Source organism: Chelonia mydas, chromosome 10 (genome assembly GCF_015237465.2).
Source record: "Chelonia mydas isolate rCheMyd1 chromosome 10, rCheMyd1.pri.v2, whole genome shotgun sequence".
In the NCBI taxonomy this organism is placed as follows: domain Eukaryota; kingdom Metazoa; phylum Chordata; order Testudines; family Cheloniidae; genus Chelonia; species Chelonia mydas.
The window spans coordinates 607,661-629,768 of NC_051250.2; the positions used below are offsets into that span (position 1 = coordinate 607,661).

At 48.1% G+C, this 22,108-nt stretch overlaps 1 protein-coding gene across 5 annotated transcripts; it reads right to left on the bottom strand.

Moving 5' to 3' along the window:
- Positions 1-107: 107 nt before the first annotated feature.
- KDM8 (lysine demethylase 8) lies at positions 108-22,093 on the bottom strand. Of its 5 annotated transcripts, none has more exons than XM_043524127.1 (8): positions 21,963-22,093; positions 18,949-19,557; positions 17,248-17,414; positions 15,309-15,441; positions 13,839-13,880; positions 6,497-6,646; positions 1,792-1,884; positions 108-1,696 (listed from the first exon to the last, which is right to left on the bottom strand). In XM_043524127.1, the coding sequence occupies exons 2-8, from the start codon at positions 19,483-19,485 to the stop codon at positions 1,532-1,534; spliced, it is 1,287 nt and encodes a 428-aa protein (XP_043380062.1). In that variant the 5' UTR covers positions 19,486-19,557; positions 21,963-22,093; the 3' UTR covers positions 108-1,531. The 5 variants fall into 5 exon arrangements, with proteins under 5 accessions (XP_043380062.1, XP_037766523.1, XP_043380064.1 ...); XM_037910595.2 differs by having other exon boundaries at positions 21,943-22,048; XM_043524129.1 differs by lacking the exon at positions 13,839-13,880.
- Positions 22,094-22,108: the final 15 nt, after the last annotated feature.

Below are 22,108 nucleotides of genomic sequence, written 5' to 3' on the forward strand. Positions count from 1 at the left end.
TGGTTGAATTCAGTGAAGGTGCCACTAACAGGGTTCAGTATTAACACCTCATCCCCACCTAGTTCCAGCCCTCCTCTGAAAGGATGTTTTTAAACATAGTCTGAGTATTCACATACACATTCATTCTTTATTTCTCCAAATCTGACAAAGAAGTGGCACCAGAAGCACATCTCAGGGTTTCCCAAGGTTTAAGAGCATCTATTAAGCCTCCTTTTAATACCACGATTTCATAGTAATTGTTGGTTAGAATAAATGATGCTAAGTTAGCACTTCTGCACCTTCATTTCTTGGATCTCAAAGTCCCTGCAGTCTCACAGCTTTGCAGGCACAGAAGCAGGTGCATAGTCTTTTCAGCCCAGAATGCCAGAGAGTAGAAGTTGAGCATCTCTTTCACAGTTCCTTCTGTTATAATTGTTTTTTACATAATACCCCAGAAAATGGTTTAGTGTGGGAGAGGGGAACCTAATGGGAATGAGCACCAGATGAAGGAATAGTCTCCAAACACCACATGCTGATTCCTTCACTGGCTCACTACACCAGAGCTCATATTGAAGCTTCATTCTAAGCAAACACACACTTGGGGCTTGCATAACAGTGAGAGAACTCTGTATTTGCAATGATTAGTAATATCAGAGCTTTAATCAAGAAAATGAAATCTTCATTTCATATTTCCCCTGTGAGTAAATGGGCTTTTTGTTAGATCAGCAGATGAGAAGTCACTGCAGTGCCCATGTTTTGTATATTAATGTATTTCTCCAGCAGCTATTTTTAAAAATCATTTTAGAATTGTCTGTTTCCTTACAATGGCTTGGAAGGGAGAGAAGTACCAGACACTGCCAGCTGCAACAGTAAGGATGGTAATGAATTAATTGCTGGTGAGAATGAAAGGAATACAGTCCATCTCCCTACAAAGGGCACAACACAAGTACTACAGCTGAGCTCTATAACTGAATTATATAATCCAGTGTATTGCACTTCCACCGTTCATTAGCAATAGACTTTACTGCTGGCTTGGCTCCTTTTTATTATCTGAGATTTTGTATAAATGTTATCCACCATAATGGGAGTCACAGCTATGCAACTATTATTAAATTCAGATGGATGGTAAACTTACAATGGGTCACATGCTCCCTTCAGCTCCACTTTGACAATCACACCATTTGGGGCCCAGTGTCTTGATGATGCCCATATATAGTCTTGTTTTGGGTATGTATACTTGAGCTGATAATTTGACAGATGTTCTTTATTAGGAATTTGTATTGGAAACATTCACAAAACAGTGAATGCTGCTGCAGCTACCTCATTTCTGATTCTTTGTTTAGATTTCTTGCTATGTCAGGAAGCAGAAAGAACTGGATTTCTTAACCCAGCTCTGCACTTTAAGCAAAAGATAATGAACATTCTCAGGTTAAGAAAAACTTTCCTCTGTTGAAGATCTGAAAATTCTTTCCCTAATCAAGAGTACAGCATGCTGCATTTTTTATATTACCTTAAATTGCAAAACAGAGATTTATCCACACCAAATAATGGTTTATGACCACCAGAAACTGACAGAGAAGCTGACATCGAGAGATCGTACATAATGCCAGTATTTAACTGGAATAAACAGAACCTGTCCTGGTGTCAGAATACAAGCTTGAAATGCAGCCCGTTCAAACTTGGGGAACTTAACTAAATCGGGATCCTCCACATCCACCTATAAATCAAACACACAATTTGTTTTCAGATCCAAAGATGGTTTGGTTACTTAAAATTAAATGATCAATTTTTAGATTTTAGGCAGTTATTTACCTGGCTGGTGTTGTGAAGAATTTGGGTTTCATGTGGATATAGATTTTCTGATTCCTGTGGAGAGTACAGACGGATGTATTTTCTTCCAATTACCTGCAGGTGGAAGGATATAAATTTTCCATCTGTCATTAATCTGCATATTACCTGCTGAAATAGGGTTTGACTTCAGTTAATTAGCGATCAGTCTAATGCTCTATCCCTCTGTATCATGATAAGCAGTTAACCGTAGACTATAACAGATTGCCAGATCCTGGGCAAAACAGGTAAAGTCATGATTTTTGCTACTAAGGAACAGGTACTCTATAATGAAGAATGAAATCAGATCAGATTGGGTTGTTACCTATGTACCTGGCTTCATAGAACAGGAAAGATGCTTTTAAGGAAGGGAAGGCAGCTCTTCCTCTTGAAATTCATTTTTAATTACATGGCACCCAGTCTCCAAAGTGCTGTTGGGACTAAACATAACTAGAAGGAAACAATGTTGAAAGGATTGTGAATAAAAAAAGTATTGAGTTAGCTGTGCCTGCTGAGCTGAGCCATGCTACACGCAAGAGGGTAAAGGTGATATTTCCAGGTAGCCGCCAGCTGATACTGAGCTTGCTCATACTCTACAAGGTCTAATTTTTCCATCACCATTAAATTTGTTCTCTACATGGTGATGTGTAATTGGGAGAGTAGAATTAGAAAGGCAGCTGGACTGATTGACCTGCACTTCTCTGAGTTGCAGGCAGGTGATGCTAAAAATTAATTGGCAGACTAATTAAAGTTGCTAGGCTATGAAACTTCACAAGCGCTTGTGCTCTCTGTTAGCAATAGAATAATGCCTCCATCACTGGCGATCCCTCGATTTAAGGATGAACTCTACCACAGATTTATATATGGGTCCTGAGATCACGCAGGAGTCTGATCCGGATACCACAGATCGGCCTGCAGTAGGTACAGATATTTTCTGGTGGATCAGCTGCCTGCTGGAAAAAAGGTTCTTTCTTTTTAATTCCTTCTCTTTCCTCTCCTCAGCTTTGAGGGCAAGGCACTTCTCCTTGATGTGGAGCCACTGAGGTTGGTTGGTGGCTTGTTCCTCCCAGCTTGTAATGTCCACAAGTTTTCTTTGTAGCGGTTTCCTTCACCATCTCAGGATCTCTGACCATGGGTGAGCTGAGAGTAGAGGGCTTGTTTTGGGAGGCGAGAGTCTAGCATCCACACACAATGTCCAGCCCAGCGAAGTTGATGCATGAGGATCATTGCTTCAATGCTGGTAACATTGACTTCAGTAAGGATGCTGGCATTAGTGCAGCGATCTTCCCCTTGATGCGAAGGATCTTCCTGAGGCACTGCTGGTGGTACCTCTCCAGACTCTTGAGGTGCTGTCGATAGGACACCCAGGTTTCGCATCCATAAAGGAGTATAGGAATAACAATTGTCTTATAGACCTGGATCTTGGTGTCCTTCCGTAGGTAATGGTCCATGAAAACATGTTGGAGCACTTTCCCAAAGGAAGCAGTTGTGACCCGGATCCTCTGCTGGATCTCACGATTGATTTTTGCATTTTGAGAGAGTTCGCTACCAAGGTAGCAGAAGTGCTCGACTATCTCCAAAGTCCGTCCCTCAATGGTGATTTGTGGTGGGTCATGTAAAAAGCTGCCTATCCATTCTGTATTGAATGTCAACTCCATTAGGGAGACTGTCTTTAATGAGGACCAAAATGACTGCTAAATAGATAGAGAACAAGGTTAGGGCAATAACACATCCTTGCATACCAGATAAAAGGGTCTGGCTCCAGGCCATTATAGAGAATGGTGGTAGTCATCTGATCTGGAAGAAGTCTTAGGACCATAAAAATGTTTGGGATGGCAGCCAAATCTGGCCAGCACCTTACAAAGGCGCTGTCACTGACAGAGCTGAAGGCCTTTGTCAAACTGATGAAGGCCATGTACAGGTCCTGATTTTGCTTCTGAGACTTTTCCTGGATTTGGCAGGCAACGAAGATCATGTTGGTTGTCTTGCGGGATGGTCTGAAACCACACTGAAATTCTGGCAATATTTCCTCAGCAAAGGGAAGTAATTGGTTTAAGAGGATATGGGCGAGAATTTCCCCTGCTGTAGATAGCAAGGCAATGCCTCGATAATTTTTACTCTCCAACTTATCTCCTTTCTTAAAGACTGTAACAATGCTGGCATTTCTCAAGTCTTCCAGAACCTTCTCAGTATACCAGATTTGAATAAAAAGTTTGTGGACCTTCTTTACCAGTACTTAATCTCCAAACTTGTAGACTTCAGCTGGTATGTCATCTGGTCCTGTTGCCTTGTTGCTCTTGGTTTGTATGTGGACTCATGTTACTTCTTTGAGGATGGGGGGGTGGGATCGGCAAGAGATTCTTTTTCATGTCGTTGAGGTATGGATTCATAGTGGCATCAAACAGTTGATTCATGATTCAGGAGTGATTCAAAATGCTCCTTCCATCTGGCTTTGATGGCTTAGCTGTTTTTAAAATACATTGACCCATCTTGGGCTCAGAGTGGTGTAGGAGTATGGGAGCATGGACTGTAAATGGCCCTTACTGCCTGAAAAGTCTCCTCATGTCATGTTTACGAGCGCAAAGCTCAATCTTCTTGGCTTTTTCTCACCACCGCTTGTTTTTGATGTGATGGATTTTTCCTTTGGGCTTCATCCTGGAGTTGCTCGTATGACTCTTTCTTCTCTTGATGTGATATGTCGTTTTGCCATATGCAATGAGCTTTTATTTTCTGGTTGAGCAGGCCCTGAATTTCAGCATCATTCTCATCAAACCAATCTTGGTGATGGCAGGTGACATAGTCAATGGACTCAGCACATGTCGAGAGAACGGCAGCCTTTAATCACTTCCAGAAATTTTCATTATCATCAACTGTAGGTATGGTGTCAAACCTTTCTTGGAGTTTCTCCTGAGTCACTATATCTTGAAGAGACTTGACATTGAATTTCTTTCATATTGATTTTGCTTGCTTACGATGCCTTGAGGCGATCTGGAAATTCGTGATGGATCTAACAAGGTGATGGTCTGTCCAACAGTTATTGGTTCCATGCATGGCCCTTGTGATGCGGACACCCTTCCGATCTCGAGTTCCAATGGCATCCTCCTCTTGAGCAAATGCATAGAGCATGGCCTGGTCATCACGAATACCAGCTTTAGACAAAGTGAGAAACCCTGGCTCCAGGCATTGGCACCTTCTTGACTATGTTATTGCCTCCATATATCACCATGGACAGACTGGTCAGAGTTGTTGATACCATGATTCAGGATTTCCCAAAGGATCAGAAGTGATTAAATGAGTGGGGGTCAGGTCTTCCTCAGTTACTGTATCTGTCACACTGAAACAACAGAAGAGTCTGGCATTCTGACTGATCAAGAGCTGACACAACACTCCTTTGGCCTGGAAAGCACCACCAATCTGCAGCGCCATTCCAAACCACTCATAGCCAGGCCTTAGGTAACCCTAGGAAAAGAGAAGCAGCTGAACTAAAATGGGCTGTGAGATCCCCTGCTGCCCACAATACTCCACTCCCCATTCACTGACTGAGAATCTCCTCTTCTCAAGGCACAAGTGTCACAAGGCATCCAGATTTTCCCTAATAACACTACCCTATGCAAGGCCTTTCCTCCAGAAAGATCCCAGCATGCTTTAGAAACTGTATACGTTAGGGAATTCTTCCTAGCAAAATGCAGTCACAGTCATCTCTGGGTGGAGCATGGCAGCTGTGTAACTGCACGGCAATTCTAAACAGCCATTCTTAGAAAAGTAAGCGATAAAGAATACAATCTCTAATTGAAATGTAGTGTACTTAGGTAAATAGGGCTAAGCACAAATAGCCAGGGCCTCAGTTATACGGCTCAGCTGAAAGCAATGTGAAAGAATGGAATAGCTGTATTTGTCTTCGTGCATTGACTGAGGTGTCTGTTAAGAGTCTGAAGGAGAGAAAAGAGCAACGCAGGGCTCCAGCCTGTAAACAAACTCACAGTTGAACATCTTAAATTGTAAACTCTAGGGAGGCAATCTTCATATGTTTGTGCTGTGCTAGTACAAAGTAGCCTCAATCCTGATCGGAGCCTCTGGGTGGTTCTGTAATGTAAACGTTAATAAACCTACCAGCAATAGTCTTTCATTTATCTGAGAATAGCACTAATTTGGCTAGGGTGAGAACACAGTTTAAACTCTGAATTTTCATGGAAGTACAAAAAGCTATTTCATAAGATAATCAGGGCTGATGGTGTTGTTTGCCCTTGTGCTATATATTCACCCAAAACTCTGCTGCACCCTAGAGAGGAGAAGGAAGGCTTTATGGATAATGCCCTATGCAAGGAATCTGGAGAAATGGGTTCTTCCCAACTCTGCCATGGACTGCAGGTGTGACCGTGGGAAACACAGAAAGGAGATGTGAGCCTGGGTTCCTCACCTGTAAAATGGAGCTAAATAATACTTCCCTACCTCACTGGGCATTGACAGCATAAATCTGTTAACGTCTGTCAGATGCTGAGATGTGCACATCAGGTGACATAATAAACTACTGAGGTGATGAGCACATCAGAGACATGATAAACTATTCAAACATGCCACTCTTATCAATCAAGCCTTCAGCTACCCTCATCTCTAGTACTTATGTACGTTCTAGCTGTATTGTTAAAGTTACACTTGGGTTATACAGTCATTAAAAAAACAGAGTACAGACCTGGACTAATAAATTTTGCTGTGGATCTTGATGAAGAGGTGAGATGGTTCCCTCTGGGCCAAACCAAGCATTAATGGTGATGTCATCTTCTTCCCCTTCCCCCAGGCTGCAGTAATCAGGGATGCAAATATCCTGCTTCAGTTCTGGGATCTACTCCCAGTAACCAACAACAATGCAGAAATGAAATTAATTTCACCGAATGAAATTAACAGGCAGCAGGTTTAAAACAAACAAAAGGAAGTATTTCTTCACACAACACACAGCCAACCTGTGGAACTCTTTGCCAGAGGATGCTGTGAAGGCCAAGTCTATAACAGGGTTCAAAAAAGAACTAAGTCCATCAACAGCTATTAGCCAAGATGGGGCAGGGATGGTGTCCCTAGCCTCTGTTTAGGCCAGGAGCTGGTACTGGACGGCAGTGGATGGATCACTTGATGATTGCCAATTCTATTAATTCCCTCTGGGGCACCTGGCATTGTGAAGACAGGATACTGGCTAGATGGACCTTAGGTCTGACCCTGGGTGGCCCTTCTTAGGTTCTTATGTAAAAGTACACAATGAAAGCGTGCATGGGCTGACGTGCAGAGCAGTGTAAATATGGACAGCATGTCCAGAATAGAAGACCAGGCCTCTCAAGGTGCGGACAGTGGCACTCAGATCAATACAATGGAGAGAAGTGAGACAGCCCATGTAAATCATATTTCCAAAATTATAAACCAGCTGGTTAAATAAACCACAAAGGTTGGGTTGTTCAACACAGAGTCATCAGAAGAGTAGGGCCACGATCTGTAGGAAATGTCCCCAAACTACTGTACTGTAAAGCTAAAATCTATGGGAATTCTTTTAATTCTGCAGAGAAATTTTCTTCTTTAGCAGTTAAACTCAAAACACAGTAAGAAACACTAATGAAAATATTGTTTTATTTGTGAATTGACTATGCTAATAGCATGCTGATCAAGTTCTTTATTAAAATCTTTTGCATCTTAATAGAACTCTGAAATAAAATTAACGTATTTAATCTACTCTTTTCAGATAGCAACAATAAAAAAAAATCCTTTTTCCTTCTTCCCCTGTTCCCACCTCCTCCTTCTGGCATAATTGTTAGAAGTGTCTTTACTCATGGGCTGAGACCTGCTCACTAGTTATTTGAATAGTGATAGCATGCAAAGGCTGCATTCAGGATCAAGATACCATGCTGCTTGGCACTGTACAGACACAGACAGTGTTCCTGGCCAGAGAGCTTACAATGTAAGTGGAGACATGACAAGATGAAGGAAGCCAAAATAGAGGAGGCAGAGGAAACGGTGGAATGAGAATTATAAGAATGAGTCAGAATAGTGGTAATGCATGTGTCTTGGCAGAGGAGCAGATTGCTCTTGACCTATGAAATTAATCCCTTCTCCCCATCCTTCAGTCTGACCCTTATGTCACCGCAGCATACACCCCTCACCAGACAAATCTCCCTTCTAGCTAACTGGAAGGAAGGTTCAGAAGTAACTGCACAAGTGGAGAGAAGAACAGTTTACTTTCTGAAGATGGGTAGAGTAGGGACAGGAGCCCCTAGAAGTGGGGCCTCAGTCACTGGAGTTTCAGAAGCGGATTCAGCTGTCCCGCAGTGGTGACAATGATCACGGACATGTGATCAGCAACAGAAAGTGATCCCTGGCTTACTTTAAATCAATACACAATCTAGAGTCATTCCAACCCTCTTGTCTAGTCTCGCCAAGAGCAGAGAAAGACCATTGTAAAGGAGACTGTAGCACAGGGGGGTCGCTAGGAGACACTACTGCAGACGGCTACCCGTGCTGTGTATCTGAACGCACAGGGAGGAGATGATGAAATGAAGCCTGTTGCCTACTGTGCTGTGGCTGAACCGACTGCTTGCAGACTGTTCCCTGCCCAAATTTCCGACAGGTTTATTTCCTGGGGGCAGAACTGCTGCTCCAGTTACATCCGCACACACACAAGCGACATGACATGGTCACAAAGCATTACAAAGACTGGATTTTCTCACTACTGCAAAGGTACCAGCATGCTAAACAGGATGGATCCAGGGTAGAGTTACAGACCCTCTCTATCCCTTCAAGTTACGGTGTAGGTGGGAAATCCTAAAACATTATGGAGGAGAATACAGAGTCTCCTTCCAACTAACAGTGTCCAGGCTGCAACTGAGATTCTCAGTATGACCCATGTGCTGGCAGAAAGCTGACAGGTGCAGAGGACCACATGGTTTGGACAGAGACCTTCCTTAGTGGAGGATTTATTAAAGGGGATACTCTATATCCTAATAAAGAGGATGGGATAGAAGTTGATAAAAAGTACAGTTAGATCTGAAGAAAACCAGTCAAAGGACAAAGAGTCCCATTCAATTACATTACACGAAGGCAAACAACTAAATATCAAAACGTTTTATAAATACTCGTAAATAAATGCTACAAGTCTAAGTATCAAGACGTGTGAACTGGAGTGCCTGGTTTAAATGAGGATATTGATGTAACAGGCATCACAGAAACTTGGTGCAACGATGACAATCAATGGGACACAATATACAGAAATGACAGAATAGGTTGCACTGGTGTGGGTGGTGGCACTATATGTGAAAGAAAGTAGAGTCAAATATACTAAAAAATCTTAAATGAATCAAACTGTACCACATAATCTCTAGGGGTAGAAATTCCACGCTTGAATAGTAAGAGTCTAGCAGTAGGAATATACTACTGACCACCTGACCAGGATGGTGATTGTGAAATCACCAGGGAGATTAGAGAGGCTATAAAAACAGAAACCCCAATAATAATGGGGGATTTCAACTATTCCTATATTGTCACCTCAGGAAGGGATGCAGAGATAAACTTTTTAGATGCCATTAATGACTACTTCTTGGAGCAGCCAGTCCTATAACTCAGCAGGGGAGAGGCAATTCTTGATTTAGCCTTAAGTGGAACATAGGGTCTGGTCCAAAAGCTGAATATACTTGAACCGCTTGGTAACAGTGACCATAATGTAATCAAATGTAATATCCTTGCAGGGAGGAAATACCAAAGAAACATACTAACTTCAAAAAGGGGATTTACACAAAAATGAAGACGCTAGTTAAATGGAAATTAAAAGGAACAGTCACAAGACTGAAATGCCTGCCAACTACACAGAAACTATTTACAAACACCATAATTGAGGCTCAAAGTAAATATATAACCCTGCCCCTCCCAACCCCCCCCCCCCCCCATCAAGACGACCCAAAAAATATCACCCTGGCTACACAGCAGAGTGATAGAGGCGGTTAGAGACAAAAAGGTGTTCTTTAAAAATTGTAAGTCAAATCCTACTAAGGAAAATAGAAAGGAGCATAAACTCTGGCAAATCAAGTGTAGAGGTATAATCAGGCATGCCAAAAAAGAATTTGAAGAGCAACTGGCAAAAAATGCAAGAACCAACAGCAAACACTTTTTGTAAGTTCATGAGAAGCAGGAAGCCTGCCAAACAATCAATGGGGCCACTGGACGATCAAGGTGCTAAAGGAGTACTCCAGGAAGATAAGGGCCTTGCAGAGAAGTAAAATGAATTCTTTGCAACAGTATTCACTGCAAAGGATGGGGTCCCTATTGAGTGTGGGTTGTAGTTGTCTGATGATACCCCACATGGTTTCCAGTGTGGGGTGGTAGGGAACAACTAGGGGTGTTCAGTCCGAAGGCGTTTTATTTCTGTATTGAAGCAGGTTCTCTCAGGGTATTTGTGTGGCCTGTTCCACTTTTTGTTTTTGTGTTGGATGGCTGTCATCATGGATGTCATTTCCTTATATGCCAACATCCCTCACAATGACACCATTGCTGCCTGCCTCAAACATTTACAAGACAATGGACAACACTCAAAGATCCACCCCAAACACATAGCCAAACTCATCCATTTCTGCCTCACCCAGAACCATTTTACATTCAACAACACTTTGTCCATATCGTTGGAACAGCCATGGGTACTAGGATGGCTCCCCAATATGCCAACCTCTTCATGGGCCACCTTGAAGAAGAATTTCTGGACAAATTGGGGCCGGTTTTGTTCAATATCTTCATAAATGATCTGGAGGATGGTGTGGATTGCACCCTCAGCAAATTTGCGGATGATACTAAACTAGGAGGAGTGGTAGATATGCTGGAGGGCAGGGATAGGATACAGAGGGACCTAGACAAATTGGAGGATTGGGCCAAAAGAAATCTGATGAGGTTCAACAAGGATAAGTGCAGGGTCCTGCACTTAGGACGGAAGAATCCAATGCACCGCTACAGACTAGGGACCGAATGGCTAGGCAGCAGTTCTGCGGAAAAGGACCTAGGGGTTACAGTGGACGAGAAGCTGGCTATGAGTCAACAGTGTGCCCTTGTTGCCAAGAAGGCCAATGGCATTTTGGGATGTATAAGTAGGGGCATAGCCAGCAGATCGAGGGATGTGATCGTTCCCCTCTATTCGACATTGGTGAGGCCTCATCTGGAATCCTGTGTCCAGTTTTGGGCCCCACACTACAAGAAGGATGTGGAAAAATTGGAGAGAGTCCAGCGAAGGGCAACAAAAATGATTAGGGGTCTGGAACACATGACTTATGAGGAGAGACTGAGGGAACTGGGATTGTTTAGTCTGTGGACGAGAAGAATGAGGGGGGATTTGATAGCTGCTTTCAACTACCTGAAAGGGGGTTCCAAAGAGGGTGGCTCTAGACTATTCTGAGTGGTAGAAGATGACAGGACAAGGAGTAATGGTCTCAAGTTGCAGTGGGGGAGGTTTAGGTTGGATATTAGGAAAAACTTTTTCACTAGGAGGGTGGTGAAACACTGGAATGCGTTACCTAGGGAGGTGGTAGAATCTCCTTCCTTAGAAGTTTTTAAAGTCAGGCTTGACAAAGCCCTGGCTGGGATGATTTAATTGGGGATTGGTCCTGCTTTGGGAAGACAGGATACTGGGCTAGATGGACCTTTGGTCTGACCCAGTAGAGCCATCCTTATGTTCTTGTATATGGTTATCTATAGGATTCCATTATTAAAGCTAATCATAGTGTCCAGGAAGTTGATAGTGTGGAAGTGTTCCAGAGAGAGTCTGATGGATGGGTGGTGGTTGTTGAAGTTGTGGTGGAAATCTATGAGGGAGTTTAAGTCATGTGTCCAGAGGATGAAAATATCATGGATGTATCTCAGATATATCATTGGTTTCGTGGTGCATTTCATAGAATCATAGAATATCAGGGTTGGAAGGGACCTCAGGAGGTCATCTAGTCCAACCCCCTGCTCAAAGCAAGACCGATCCGCAATTAAATCATCCCAGCAAGGGCTTTGTCAAGCCTGACCTTGAAAACTTCTAAGGAAGGAGATTCCACCACCTCCCTAGGTAACGCATTCCAGTGTTTCACCACCCTCCTAGTGAAAAAGTTTTTCCTAATATCCAACCTAAATCTCCCCCACTGCAACTTGAGACCATTACTCCTCGTTCTGTCATCTGCTACCACTGAGAACAGTCTAGAGCCATCCTCTTTGGAACCCCCTTTCAGGTAGCTGAAAGCAGCTATCAAATCCCCCCTCATTCTTCTCTTCCGCAGACTAAACATCCCCAGTTCCCTCAGCCTCTCCTCATAAGTCATGTGTTCCAGTCCCCTAATCATTTTTGTTGCCCTCCGCTGGACTCTTTCCAATTTTTCCACATCCTTCCTGTAGTGTGGGGCCCAAAACTGGACACAGTACTCCAGACGAGACCTCACCAGTGTCGAATAGAGGGGAACGATCACGTCCTTCGATCTGCTGGCAGTGCCCCTACTTATACATCCCAAAATGCCTTCTTGGCCTTCTTGGCAACAAGGGCACACTGTTGACTCATAGCCAGCTTCTCGTCCACTGTAACCCCTAGGTCCTTTTCTGCAGAACAGCTGCCGAGCCATTCGGTCCCTAGTCTGTAGCGGTGCATGGGATTCTTCCATCCTAAGTGCAGGACTCCGCACTTATCCTTGTTGAACCTCATCAGATTTCTTTTGGCCCAATCCTCCAATTTGTCTAGGTCCCTCTGTATCCTATCACTATCCTCCAGCGTATCTACCTCTCCTCCCAGTTTAGTGTCCTCTGCAAATTTGCTGAGAGTGCAATTCACGCCATCCTCCAGATCATTTATGAAGATATTGAACAAAACCGGCCCCAGGACCGACCCTTGGGGCACTCCACTTGATACTGGCTGCCAACTAAACATGGAGCCATTGATCACTACCCGCTGAGCCCGACAATCTAGCCAACTTTCTATCCACCTTATAGTCCATTGATCTAGCCCATACTTCTTTAACTTGCTGGCAAGAATACTGCGGGATTACTGTGTAATGCTGGCCCGGCTTGGCAGACCCCCTGAAACCAGTGGGGCCCGGACCCCGGGTTGAGAACCACTGCCTTACAGTATGTGCTAGCTACTTATGCTAAACAATCTGTCCCACCTTGCATTTTGCTCTGATGCCAGGAGTTCCTTTGCCAGACCTGAACAAGAGCTCTGGGTGGCTCGAAAGTGTCTCTCTCTAAGGCCAGGTCTACACTACCATTTACTTCAGTACAACATATCACTCAGGGGCATGGGCAGCAGGTATAATAGGCCAGGGGAGTCTCTGCCTTCCATGGTGCTGCTGCAGCCACCAGACCTCTGGCTGCGGGGTTCTGGGGGGAAGCTTTTGATTGATTATGCCCCATGCAGGTTCAGGGGTGGCTGAGCAGGCGGTATGAGCTATTCAGCTTTTTGGGTTCATCAGTGACCTCCCTGGACTCCTGAATAGCTGAATAGCTCATACTGCCTGCTCAGCCACCCCTGAACCTGCATGGGGCATATCAAAAGCTTCTTCTGGAATAGAGAGACACTTTTCCCCAGGCGGCTTGGGCTCTGGGCTGGGGAGGCGCATCGCAGCTGCAGCTGGCCTGGGATTCCTCCAGGCAGGCGTGGGGAGACCTAAGGGCTTTGGTCAGCCTGGGGCTCCTCTGGCTGAGGCGGGTGGGGTAGTGGGTCTTGGGGCTCTGCCTGCGGGCAGAAGGGGTGGAGCCGGTGTTGGGGTGTGAATAAGCCATCCCCGAGCAACCTAAGTTACACCGACCTAAGCGCCAGTGTGGACAGCGCTATGTCGGCAGGACAGCTATTGCCTCTCATGGAAGTGGATTTATTATGCTGATAGAAGAGGTCTCTCCCGTTGGCAAGCGTCGTCACCAGACACGCTACAGCGGTGTAGTTGTGCTGATGTAGCGCTCTTAGTGTAGACTAGCCCTCATCAACAGAAGTTGACCCAGTAAAAGACATTGCCTTGTCTCTACAGCAAGCTGAAAAAAATATTCATTTTTAGATTTACCTGATCAAAAAGCTGATGCTGGGCAAGGTATCCAATGCTATTCTGGAATTACAGGAGAGAGAAAGAGAATGAATAATGATTTATAGGGTCTGGCTTCACATTTATGGAAGTTACTTATAAATAAAGTCAATTACTGGCATAATTTATTCCAAAATGCTCGAGTCAATTGAATAATAACTGACTATTTTGGCTGTAAATGCTCCTTTTGCTAGAGATATGATGCCATGTGGTCCTGCCAGCTCAGAGACTTCTGATCCTGATGCTTGTGCCACAGTGCAGGGATGTTTAGTATCTAACCTGATGTCCCATTTCTTCATATCCCTTGTTACAGGTTGCAGTGAAATTGGATCTTATGAGATCTCACAAAGCACCAGAATCAATTAGAGGAACAGTACTGGTGACTATGGGGCTTGGTCTGAGGCTCCTGGCCTTCACTAGACTGGGTCAGGCCAGGGGCATATAGTCACCATCTGGGACAGAATGACTGCTCCAGAAATGGAGGGCAAAAAAGGGGAAGAAATGGTGAGAAATTTTCTAGAGTCCTTGTTCCACCTGTAACAGAAGCTTCAGAGCGGCGATCTGTGCAATAGCAGGATGAGGCCTCTACAGCTCCACACTCATGTTATCTGTAATATCAGTGAATATAACCAAGGGGGGAGTTTGTTTTCGAGTCACACTAACATCCCCACAGTCTCAGTGAGTCGCATACAAGACTCATGGGAAAGTGGAGGAGCAAATATGCTGCAAAGAGCACAAAGAACAGTCATGGGATGAGTCTCCTGATGGAATCTGTGCAACGATCAAAACCAGAAGGCCTCTAAAATCCCGCCTATGGCCAGGGATTCACCCTTTAAACAGGCAAAGTTTTAGATTGTTCATTGATAGTCTCATTGATAGTCACACACAGATCAATGTAACATGGGGCTTCCCAGAAGAGGGGTGATCTTAAGTCACCTGCTCAATGCCTAGAAAAGCTCCTAAAATTCCAGTTGCTGCACATTAACATCTAGATAAGGAGAAAGCGAGTCACTGGTGCAAACTGGGGCGCTTCCAATTCCTGAATTTCAGGCACCATGACTCACATAAGGCAGCTGTCCCCAAATTTTTTACCTCGCGCCCCTCTTTACCCCTGTCCACCCCCCTTCCTCCCCCTGTAACGGACAGAGGTAAGAAGGCTGAGGCTGGAGCCACAGCTGGGGACAGGGGCGAGGCCTCGGACGGGCATGGGGCTGGCAGTCGGGGCCAGCAGCTGCGTGGCGCTCCCCGCCCCCAACATGGGGGCTATCCTGGGCCCCAAACGTCCCTCCATGCCCCCCTAGGGGGCGTGCTGCACAGTTTGGGACTTCTGGTGTAAGGTATTCTGCAAGCAGCTCTCTGTTCTAATATTCTTTGCCAAGTGTGTCTAAGACAGAATTCCCCAGTCCAATACCAGACTTTGTCTGGAGATAAAACAACGTGGAAGTAACAGACCTTGTTCACGATATATTGATCAATGAAGTCATTGACAATCATGAGTGTCTGAGACCATTCCTCATCGGTATACCGGGAACCCACTTCTACAGGGACTGTGCGGCAGCCGGCGATTTGACGGAGATAATCCAGACTAGAAGAAAGCAGGTTCCATTATTTTCAATCTTTGCTCTAACGTTTTCATTATTTTTCCTGGTTTGGATGTCAGATGGAAAATCCATTTTCTGAGAGGGTTTTGTGAACGAAGAACATTAGCATCACAGAGCAGCTGCCTTTGTCCTTTGCCCCGACTAAGAAGATTATGGAAACATCCAGTGGAGAATTGACCTGATGGCACGGGCTGAGGGTGAACCGCAGGCTGGGAGAGGCTAGCCCCTAGCTGGCCCCGCCCTCCCCTGCGGCCCCTTCCCCAACCAGAGCCCCCCCGCCCCAAGCACCAGGTGGGCAGCGCATGGACCCCGCCTGCCCCTGAGTGCAGGGCGGGCAGGCAGCGCACAGTCCCCCCAAGTGCAGGGAAGGCGGGCACCTCCCCCCCCCCCCGAGCGCAGGGTGGGCGGCACATGGCCCCCCCCCAGTCCCAACCACAGAGTGGGCACCCCAGTGCTTCCAGCCCCCATGCCCCCAGTGCTGGGTAGCCCCAGCAGCACTGACAAGGATTAGCCTGTCTGGGCTGGGGCCAAGGGGGAAAGGGCAAGTGGGAGGGGGCTTCGGGGATAAGTGTGGGTGGGGCCATGCGGGGCTGTTTGTGGGGGGCACAGCCGTCCCCAGCCTATTGGATGCGCCGCTCGTGCCTGATGGGTGTCTCAGGAAGTGTTGTTTACATGCCATTTGCCAGAAAGAGTATCCCTAAGAGGAGAGGTGGAAGCTGCATTGCTTGGAATATTATTATTAATTATTTTCTATTTACACAGCACCTGAAGTCTGGTAGGCGATTTACAAGACTAATATGCAGAGAAAGCCTCTGCTCTCAAAAGCCAGCCAACCAGAGAGACCAAGGATGCAGGCAGCAAAGGAATGAGCAGTGAGGTTTGTAAGCATCTTAATACCACAATTTTTCTTCAGTTAAAAAACCCCTATTTTCTATTTGAAAACATGTTTGAGAAGAGAAAAAGAGTTTATAGAAGTACTGAGTGAATAATGAACCATAATTTATTCAGTGAACATAGCTTCTATTGTGCTTGTGGAATAGCAGCAAGCAGGTGAGGGCTTCCTCAAATTCATTTGAGAGTTTTTTGTAAATTTATTTTACTCTATAGATTAATCATGTGCTTTTGGCTACAAATATTCACTACACAATATTGAAATTTTAGGTGCATTGCTTAGTTGAATGTTAAGGTAAGTCACATGATATCATTAGGCTCAGCCTGCAAGCACTTCCAGTGTTAATATTTGTGCTTGTAAATGAAAAATTTCATTTCCAATAATTCTTGGACATGCAACTTTGAAATTCACTTTCATCAAATATTTCTCAGTAAATCTTGATTGTGTGAATGCTTGCAGAAAGAAGAGACGTGGCTGAGGCAAATTCAAATAAATAACCACGAGAATCTTTGGCAATATATGCCCAGCTCCGATGTATAGCACTAGAAAATGCATCAAAGAGAGGTTCCCTGCATTGGCTTCCGAAAAGATGGCATGGATGACAAACCAGCTCTCTTCCAACATCTGATTTCTATTATTCTATCATTAGCAAGGCAAATCTATTAGGATGCAAGTTTCTGAAATGGATCTGTTGCACCCAAGTACTATTAGCAATGAAAAATATTTCAGAAGTAGAGCAAATTATGCAGCAAGATGATGCTCCTAGCAGAAATCACTGGAACTGGCATTTCATACCTTACAGAGGCATACATTGTTCTGGGCTTAGTTAACTGGTGCAGAAAACATGCTTGCTTAATCAGGGCAAGAGACGATGCTGTTTTTAAGCTCTTGTCCTCACCTCCATTTCTTCATACATGGCCAGTGGTCAACAGTACCCTCCAGGATGACAGGCTTTTGTGGAATCATATAATTTTCTCTGAAATGCTCTAGAGAAGGGCAGTGAAGCCGTGGAATAACTTCTTCTGATTTTACTGATGGAACGGTAGTGTGGTCATTCCGGATTTTCTGAAACACAGGGATTTTTTAGCACAACAAAGTAACCTGCCCTTTACTACATCAGAAAACATGTATGTTAAAAAACAGTGTTACTCTCTCCCAGCAAAGGAGATGCTGAAATCACTTGAACTGAGGGTGTAACATAAACAGTGAAAAGCGACCATCAACCTGTGGAACTTCTTGCCAGAGGATGTTGTGAAGGCCAAGACTACAACAGGATTCAAAAAAGAACTAGATAAATTCATGGAGGATAGGTCCATCAATGGCTATTAGCCAGGACGGACAGGGATGTGTTTCTAGCCTGTTTGCCAGAAGCTGGGAATGGGCGACAGGGGATGGATCACTTGATGATTCCCTTTCTGTTTTTTCCCTCTGGGGCACCTGGCATTGGCCACTACTGGAAGGCAGGATACTGGGTTAGATGGACCTTTGCTCTGACCCAGTATGGCCGTTCTTATGTTCTTAAGCAGAACGGGGATAAAATCCTCAGCACGCCTCCAACCTGCAAAGACTTCCCAAAATGCCCAGGAGTCTAAAGTAAAACTGCTCTTATGTCCTAAGCGCATATGGATGGAGAAGCCAGATTTACAGCTTCCCTCAGGCATACTGGTGAGTGTGGGGGGAAGCTGACCTCTCCTTTGTATTGCCTGCCCTGCCTCTTTGTGTTGCATGTCAATGGAACAGCCTACAACGTCTCACAAAAATCTCACAATTAGTAGTGGTGGACTGACTTATGGAGGCTGGAATCATCAGTTCTTTTCTCGGCAGCAGGATATGGAATAGGAACAAAAGCAGAAAAGGAAGAGAGATTTCAGCAGGTCACCAAATTAAAAAAAAGTAAAATGAACAGGAAACTCTCCAAGCTGCACTGAGAGCTGCTGCAAGTGGCAGCTCCTACAGTGTATCAAAGTAGTTCTGTGTATGCAGAAAGAGTGATTCTGTGAATCCCAGGATGGGGAACCTAGAGACACTTTTTCCTGTCTTTGCCACTGACTCACTGCGTGACCTCTGGCACATCACATATCCATTTTACAGATGGAGAAACTGAGGCACAGAATGGTGATGATTCTCATTTATAGGGCCTGCAAGGATCAATTCATTCATGTTTGTAAGATCTTTTGACTGAGATCCTTGAATGGAAGGTACCACAAAAGTGTGATAGAGGCCTCCCATTAATTGGGAAACCAGAGGATGATATAAGCAAGAAGTAGATAAAAAATGGGACAGAATACCTTTAGATCTGCAAATAAACTGAGAAAACAGGATGAAAAGTTCCATGTAATAATGGAAACAAAAACAAAAAAAGAGGAATGATTGCATAAAAGCATCATCTTCTGCCTCTGTAAAGCTCATCTCATTTGTATTGCCTGAGATCTCTGCTTTTACCCAAGAACGAGAGATGCCCAGTTACATGATTTACCCCCCAAGGTCAGTGGCTTCTTGACCCAGCCTGGACTTTGGGATCTAGTTATTTGCTGGAATACCAGTTCCCATTCTCTCTGTATGTAATACAGTGGTGGACAAGAACACTGAGAACTGCTACCTTTCTACGTGACTCCTTTGTGTCTTCTTCAGCAGACCGTTTCCCATATGTTAGATGCTTCTGAAGGACATTAATTATCCTAACCAGGATGTTATCCAATATGGATGCTCCCATCAGCAGTCCCATGTCACAGACCCGAATGGTATCTGCTATGGTGCCTTGCTCACTGCACATACAGAGCACTTTGAAAAGGCAGCCATAAGAATAGACTCGTCGCCAGTCCTTGTCCACATCTCTCCAAGTCCCAATATTAAGCTTTTCCCAAGAGTAATCTATTATTATTTCACTGACTTGTAAGCAGGTTTCCCTTGTGCCTCCAGAGCAGAGGCTTCCAGGTCCATAGAGGAGGTCTCTAGCTTGCTGGAGCAGTGAGATGACACTTTCCTCCACTTTCTCGCTGAAGTCCAGTTTCAGGTCTTCCTTAGCGCTGGGCAGCAATGCCCTGACGTCTGCCCACAGGGCGTTCCCTGCTGAGACCTGATCTGCAGCGGGGCTGGAGCTCCTGGCTCGGCCCTCAGGGGAGCTGGGTCGTGACATGAGGACTCCTAGGGGCTGACTACGGCTACTGGCCAGCTAGGAGTAGGGGCTGGTTCTCTTGCCCGCCAGCTCCTGTAAGCAAACACAAATGTTACTTGTGAGCAGAGCCAAAGGGGCCCAATGTGGAAGCCAGGCAGTCACAGTGCCACACTGAGAGCACCTCCCCCCATGCACCCCTCCTTGCCCCATGCACCCCTCCCTCTCAGAGTGTCACCCTCTTGCCCCAAGAGCACCCCTCCCTCTAAGAGCACCCCCCACCCCTAGAGCGCCCCTCCCTCCAAGAGAGCCCCACGCACCCCTCCCTCAGAGCCCCACACCTGTGCATCCCCTCACCCCAAGAGCACCCCTCCTTGCCCCATGCACCCCTCCCTCTAAGAGTGCCACCCCCTCACCCCTAGAGCTCCCCTCCCTCATGCACCCCTCCCTCCAAGGGAGCCCCATGCACTCCTTCACCCCTAGAGCACCCCATCCCCCATGCACCTCTCCCTTTGACAGAGTCCCATGCACCCCTCGCCCCAAGATCGCCCCTCCTCGCCCCACGCACCCCTCCCTCTAAGAGCGTCAGCCCTCGCTCCTAGAGCGACCCTCCTCGCCCCATGCACCCTCGCCCCTAGAGCGCCCCTCCCCCATGCACCCCTCGCCCCTAGAGAGCCCCTCCCCCACGCACCCCTCGCCCCTAGAGAGCCCCTCCTCGCCCCACGCACCCCTCGCCCCTAGAGAGCCCCTCCTCGCCCCATGCACCCCTCGCCCCAAGATCGCCCCTCCTCGCCCCACGCACCCCTCCCTCTAAGAGCGTCAGCCCTCGTTCCTAGAGCGACCCTCCTCGCCCCATGCACCCTCGCCCCTAGAGCGCCCCTCCCCCATGCACCCCTCGCTCCTAGAGAGCCCCTCCTCGCCCCACGCACCCCTAGCCCCTAGAGAGCCCCTCCTCGCCCCATGCACCCCTCGCCTCTAGAGTGCCCCTCCTCGCCCCATGCACCCCTCGCCCCTAGAGCGCCTCTCCCCCATGCACCCCTCACCCCTAGAGCGCCCCTCCCCCATGCACCCCTCGCCCCTAGAGAGCCCCTCCTCGCCCCATGCACCCCTCGCCCCTAGAGCGCCCCTCCCCCATGCACCCCTTGCCCCAAGATCGCCCCTCCTCGCCCCATGCACCCCCCCTCTAAGAGCGTCAGCCCTCGCCTCTAGAGCGCCCCTCCCCCATGCACCCCTCGCCCCTAGAGCGCCCCTCCTCGCCCCACGCACCCCTCGCCCCCAGAGCGCCCCTCCTCGCCCCACGCACCCCTCGCCCCTAGAGAGCCTCTCCCCCATGCACCCCTCGCCCCTAGAGAGCCCCTCCTCGCCCCATGCACCCCTCGCCCCTAGAGCGCCCCTCCTCGCCCCATGCACCCCTCGCCCCTAGAGCGCCCCTCCCCCATGCACCCCTCGCCCCTAGAGAGCCCCTCCTCGCCCCATGCACCCCTCGCCCCTAGAGAGCCCCTCCTCGCCCCATGCGCCCCTCGCCCCCAGAACGCCCCTCCTCGCCCCACGCACCCCTCGCCCCTAGAGCGCCCCTCCTCGCCCCACGCACCCCTCGCCCCTAGAGAGCCCCTCCTCGCCCCATGCGCCCCTCGCCCCCAGAGCGCCCCTCCTCGCCCCACGCACCCCTCGCCCCTAGAGCGCCCCTCCTCGCCCCATGCGCCCCTCGCCCCCAGAGCGCCCCTCCCCCACGCACCCCTCGCCCCAAGATCGCCCCTCCTCGCCCCATGCACCCCCCCTCTAAGAGCGTCAGCCCTCGCTCCTAGAGCGACCCTCCTCGCCCCATGCACCCCTCGCCCCTAGAGCGCCCCTCCCCCATGCACCCCTCGCCCCTAGAGAGCCCCTCCTCGCCCCACGCACCCCTTGCCCCAAGATCACCCCTCCTCGCCCCATGCACCCCTCGCCCCTAGAGCGCCCCTCCTCGCCCCATGCACCCCTCGCCTCTAGAGCGCCCCTCCTCGCCCCACGCACCCCTCGCCCCTAGAGCGCCCCTCCCCCATGCACCCCTCGCCCCTAGAGAGCCCCTCCTCGCCCCACGCACCCCTCGCCCCTAGAGAGCCCCTCCTCGCCCCATGCGCCCCTCGCCCCTAGAGAGCCCCTCCTCGCCCCATGCGCCCCTCGCCCCCAGAGCGCCCCTCCTCGCCCCACGCACCCCTCGCCCCTAGAGCGCCCCTCCTCGCCCCACGCACCCCTCGCCCCTAGAGAGCCCCTCCTCGCCCCACGCGCCCCTCGCCCCCAGAGCGCCCCTCCTCGCCCCACGCACCCCTCGCCCCTAGAGCGCCCCTCCTCGCCCCATGCGCCCCTCGCCCCTAGAGAGCCCCTCCTCGCCCCACGCACCCCTCGCCCCTAGAGCGCCCCTCCCCCACGCACCCCTCGCCCCTAGAGCGCCTCGCCCCCAGAGCGCCCCTCCCGCGCAGCCCGGGAGGGGGACCCGCCTCGCACCTCTCCGCAGCGCCGCCTGCCGGAGCCCTGCAGCCAGCGCCCCGCGCGCCCCCCGCGCTCCGAGTTCCGCATCTACTGGGCCTGCGCAGCCCCGCCCCCACCCGAGCTGAGAGCGCGGCCCGACCATGGCTCCGCCTCCTGCCGCCCTCCCACTGCCCCCCCCCCG

Bases quoted from the DNA above. Each gene is read 5' to 3' on its own strand.
- KDM8 (XM_043524127.1), bottom strand. From the start codon at position 19,485: ATGTCACGACCCAGCTCCCCTGAGGGCCGAGCCAGGAGCTCCAGCCCC. The intron at 17,415-18,948 runs GTAGCAGTTCTC...CCTGTGTTTCAG, and splicing joins CAAAGGAGTCACGTAGAAAG to AAAATCCGGAATGACCACAC. The intron at 1,697-1,791 runs GTAAATAACTGC...TTTGATTTATAG, and splicing joins TTCTTCACAACACCAGCCAG to GTGGATGTGGAGGATCCCGA.